The sequence below is a fragment of the Hesperophylax consimilis genome, chromosome 6, assembly GCF_061612785.1.
Source record: "Hesperophylax consimilis isolate HC1 chromosome 6, BYU_Hcon_1.0, whole genome shotgun sequence".
In the NCBI taxonomy this organism is placed as follows: Eukaryota; Metazoa; Arthropoda; class Insecta; order Trichoptera; family Limnephilidae; genus Hesperophylax; species Hesperophylax consimilis.
The window spans coordinates 36,746,655-36,751,781 of record NC_142841.1 but is presented as its reverse complement, the minus strand read 5'-3'; the positions used below and the strand labels follow the sequence as shown (position 1 = coordinate 36,751,781).

Here is a 5,127-nt window from a genome sequence, read left to right as displayed (position 1 = left end):
ATCTCTGTAAATATACTAAACACAGAGTTCAGTTCACTACACCGGCAAGGAAAGCACCACGAACTTGAACTCGAACGTGGTGCTTTCCTTGCCGGTATAGTGAACTGAGTGGACATCGTATCTAATTACTAAAATATCTCTGTAAATATACTAAACACAGAGTTCATATTTTAGTTATTCCTCCACAGTGCATTTATGTATTGGATAAGCACAATTTATAAATATTTACCAAGTGTACAGCACCGGTGCTTAAGGATTTTTTAACACCGTAAGGGAGCGGTTAATACGGATTTGAACCCGCTAATAACTATGCTAAACAGTTGTGACATTTCATAAATTAAATGGTGTCTAGAAATTAAACAATTATTGATTTAAAAATATTATTATTAAGTTTTTCTAGTTTGCTTATAGTTTATTCGTTGCGTGACACCATGACAGCTGTTTCGGCCTTCGTACCATTATGAAACTGATTGTAAACAGTTTGAAAATAAAACGGCTATCACGCAACACGAATACTATAAACTAACCAGTAGAAATTAGTAATAACAGTTCGTAAAGAAGGCTTTTACAAAAGTTAACGGGACAATTTGAAAGGAAAAAAAAAAAAAAAACAAAATGAAAGGCTACTTTAATTTCTATTTATATAAAACACAGTATAAATTCCCATATGTAGTATGTATGGATGTAGTATAATGTCTGGGCGAAATTACACGGGCGTGAATTTAATATTTTAAAGTAATAGTACGAAAGTTTGCTCTCTTATATTACTCTACAACAAAATCCCACTCGCATTCAACTCACTCTTTTGAGGTGATTTTGTACAAAAACGGCGCTATACAAATCATCCAAATATTATAACATTGAAATCTCAAATATAAAGCTGGATACAATATTAGACTGCCAGAATTACGCACGGTCTGAATTACACGTGGAAGAAATTATACACGGAGATAATTACACGATATGGAACGAATGTAGCACCCCAGCCAGGAGTAATCCTGTTCCGGAGCGACCGGTAGATCAGGGGACACTGTTTTTTTAGGACTTAGAACATGTGTTCTGACGATTTGAAGGAAGTTGGAGTTTAATCTACCGGTATAGGTACATAGTGACCTAATAAGCTAATATTGGAATTTAGGATGAGTAGGCATAAAGAATTGATTCTTGTTTCGAAATTCTAGAATTTTGTTGGCATTTTCTCGGCTCTTCTGGTTAGTACTTGCTTACTCTTGAATATTTCTTGACTATGTCAGTCTCTTCTTGCCCCTTCTTGCTTCTTCCTGCTTCTTTTTGCCTCATGGATCTTGCCTCGTCGTGACTTTTCTTACCTATTCATGTCTGTTCTACATAGTCTCTTATTTGCTCTTATTACCCATTCGAGTCTCTATTTTTCTTTTATGGCACCTTTTTTTTATCTAATTGCCTATTTTGCTTCTTCTTGGGTCGTTGTGGCTTTTTTGCCTCTTTTTGTCTTTTCAAGTCTGTTACTGCTCATTCATTCATTACTCTTTGTGCTTCTTATTCTCTCTTCTTCGTATTTTGGTCTCATCTTGCCTTTTCTGGCTTCTCCTTGGCTCTTCTATCCTATTCTTGCGTCGTCATGCTTTTACTTGCCTCTTCTTACTTCTCTTCCCACATCTTCTTGCTTGGTCGTAACTATTCTTCGTTTTTCTTGCCTCCTTTCCTTTCTTCTTCTTATTAATTATAACCACACACATAACCAAAACTGTTTTTAATAAGCTTAAATTTTGTTGTGTTTTAAAAGTGTGTGCTAAATAAATTTCAAATTAAAAAAAGTTAGGTAATTTGACAATTTTTTTTGTTTTCTGTGTCAAATAATATTTCAATGAAATTTATAAGCTTCAATAAATCCCTAATAAAAAAGAATAGTTTAAGTTAGGTTAGGTTTTTATTAACATGTGCATTTCCAGTAGGCATAATCTAAGTAGGCGTAATTCTCTAGAGGTGTAATTTTGTCCGTGTGTAATTCTGGTAGTGTAAATGAGAATGTTCCCGGTTTACGAATAACCTGACAATATTTTGAAAATCTCCTACTACCACCACAGTAAGCGGAATGTGTTGCGTATGTCGTGATGGAGGACTTAGATGTAATTCACGCCTGTGTAATTTCGTCATGTACCTAATCTTATGGTAGGTATCTAGTACAGGTATGTAATCTACCCACCTGAACTTATCAACATAAATTTTGAGAATTTTATTTTGTTTTCTTTTGTTCAATAGATGGTGGTTCATCTCCTTGCTCTTCTCTTTCCTTATCTGCCTCTTCCTCTTCTCCCCCCTGTCCTTCATCCTTTCCCTCTTCAGGCTCATCCTTCTCGGCAGAAGACTCGGCCATTTCATCCTTGAAGGCTTCCGGATATTTCTCCTGAAAATTAAATATGAAAGTTGACATAATATTGCAGTCATATTTAAGGTTTATTCATTCATGGTGAGAACAATTTCGTATTTAGGGTTAGACAACCGAAAGCGAAAAATAATTTCTTTGCAGTGTTTCAAAAAGAGATAGCGCCAACTAACATATGAATTTCCAGGAACGGGATTACCAATAATATGAAGATTTTCTTAATAAATTAGCAATACTAATTTTTCTCCGTGAATGACTTAAATGACACTTTTCAAAAAATTAAGATTGTGTCAACCCTGCTGCAGGCTCGCAGCTTTGCGGCAACCCTGCAACTGCGCGGTGAAACATCGGCCAACTACCTACGAGAAGATACGATAGCATCCGATTACGCCGACAGGAATCTAATATCACAGCTGTTTCGCCCCCTTAAGGTATTATCAAACTGTTTGAGAATTAATGAAATGAACATTGCAGAATTTTGATAAAAGTTCATCTCTGAAAGGTTTTTATGACTTGTGCATTGTGCAAATGCAAAGAAGGTGCGATGTGTGCAGTTAAGTTTATAGGCCTACTTTGAAGAGATTTATTGCATAAGTGGGTCGATAGAGTCCTGTTGGAGAGGTCAAAGGGTCTCCCTCAACCAGTGTCTCCCGATCCGGCCCGCCACAAAGACCTAGAAAAGCCCTCACCCCATGAACCCGGGCACCCCTGCTAATTCACCAAACGTAGCGAACAACTTGGGGTGACTTACGGCAGAGGTGTTTGTTATCCAATAAATGGTTCTCGGGGCGGCGGTATACCTGCCTCCTAAATTGGCAAAACAAGCATATCTACCACAAATTAACAAACACGTGTGTACCCATTATATATGATTTAATGAAATTTAAAACGTTTCTAATAAACAAATATCACTAAACCTTGAATGAATAATTATCACAAAATCAACACAAGAAGTTGTACTATGTATTGTGTTATTTCATGGTTCTTTCTCTTTGAATATATATTATGTAGTATTTCGTTCCATGATATATTGTGTTTTCATCTTATGAAAGTACTTCTTGTCGTGCAATTTAAAAGAAAACATATTTCAAAGGAGCATCTTCATAATATGTTTTATAATCGAACAGTTTGTTCTTTTTGTTTTGGGGTTGCTTAGGGGTCATTAAAAATGATGTTTTAGAAAAATCTTATTGACTTATTATTAGGATAATAAAGTGAACCTTTTATCGGGAAATATCAGAACGGTCTAAATTGATCCACTAACAACAAGTTCTATGTCAGATTTTCTATTTTTTAAATTGTTGAACATTACCATTACCGCTACCTCCGCGAACTTCCTAATAAAATAAATTAAATATTTTCCTTATTAATAATCATCTTTGTTCATCCAAATTGCAACATTCTCCTTCAGAAATTCTTGAAATGGAAATGCCTCTGGTAATATAAAAACAATTATTGCTTTTTAATATTTCAAGTTTTACTTATGACCCTAGAACACGTTGGCCCAACGCATAGAGCCAGTGACCGCTGATGGCCAGCGTTGGCACACAGGATCTCCCCGACAGCATCGTTCACACGATGCGACAGTATTTGTCGGCAACATTTACCAACGCCATTTATTGCTATGTACGCTAAGACCTAACTTATAACCTATATACCGACTCAACCAATTGATCGACTGTACCAACCTGCAGCTTGAGCATTGCCTGCTGCACGTCTTGTCGCTGCTTGTTGAGCCTGGAGGGTAGACTGACCACCGCCACCAGAAGCCGCAGCAGCACCCCGCCCAGCACCACCACTGCCAAATAACCACCCATCGACTGCACCATGGCCCACACGTCCACAGACACCTTCTGATGCTTCATAGCGAAGATACCACTTCTTCTTTCACCTAATAACTATTTATTTAACTTGCAAAATGCTAAAAACGATTTTTAATGAAATCCGAAACAAGAAAGCTTACTGTACGATATGTTAATAAATTCTTCGACTTTCAATCGCAGACAAATAATATTATTAAGACAGTGAAACCAAAACCGTGAAAACTTTCTGCAACACTAAAAGATTTAATCACTATTTTGATGGTAGTCAAGTTAATTATTACGTACAGTTTTCTAATCAATAAACAAATAAATGAGAACACATTGTCTAGAACGTTATTACGTTTTACGATTCAATATAACATAAACGCTTGTGCATTTTTACGCAGCAATTCAATGAACACTATTTTGCGACGTTATTCGTTATTTGATTACAGTTTCCATCCAATGTATTGTTTTATCAACAGCCTTAAATGCATCACATAACACAATATATATTGAATCTAAACAATACTGATAAGCTGTCGAAACTACCCTTATCCGTTTGAATGCAACCTCGTTGTGTGGTGGTTGCTGACAGTTCGGACTACTGATGGGGAATAACACCACAATAAATAAAATCCATAAAGAAAGGTGGACCAGTAAAGCTATGACACGTCGCACATTAATATTACAATCACGGATCGATATATTTCCTATCAAAGAATATGCCTGGCCTATACTTTTAAAGTGATGTCTTTCGAGCAATTAAGTATTTATTCAGGAAGCTTTGGTTCCCTTGCTATGTTTTATTATTTTCATACAATGAAAAAACAAGCAGCTTTAAAAGTTCGAATATAATAAAATGAAATTAAAAAAAAAAAACTATAATTTGATGTCATGCTTTTTCAATCACTGATAAAATGAACCCTTAGAAGTGTTATGCGGACGTATATGTATGCT

General features: G+C 35.8%; 1 protein-coding gene across 1 annotated transcript; it reads right to left on the bottom strand.

Moving 5' to 3' along the window:
• Positions 1 to 2,215: 2,215 nt before the first annotated feature.
• LOC149423303 (uncharacterized) lies at positions 2,216 to 4,230 on the bottom strand. Its single transcript, XM_089632715.1, has 2 exons — positions 4,054 to 4,230; positions 2,216 to 2,386 (listed from the first exon to the last, which is right to left on the bottom strand). Exons 1-2 carry the CDS (start codon positions 4,228 to 4,230, stop codon positions 2,216 to 2,218), a joined length of 348 nt encoding a protein of 115 aa, XP_089488841.1.
• Positions 4,231 to 5,127: the final 897 nt, after the last annotated feature.

Bases quoted from the DNA above. Each gene is read 5' to 3' on its own strand.
- LOC149423303 (XM_089632715.1), bottom strand. From the start codon at position 4,230: ATGAAGCATCAGAAGGTGTCTGTGGACGTGTGGGCCATGGTGCAGTCG. The intron at 2,387-4,053 runs GTTGGTACAGTC...TTTAATTTTCAG, and splicing joins AGGCAATGCTCAAGCTGCAG to GAGAAATATCCGGAAGCCTT.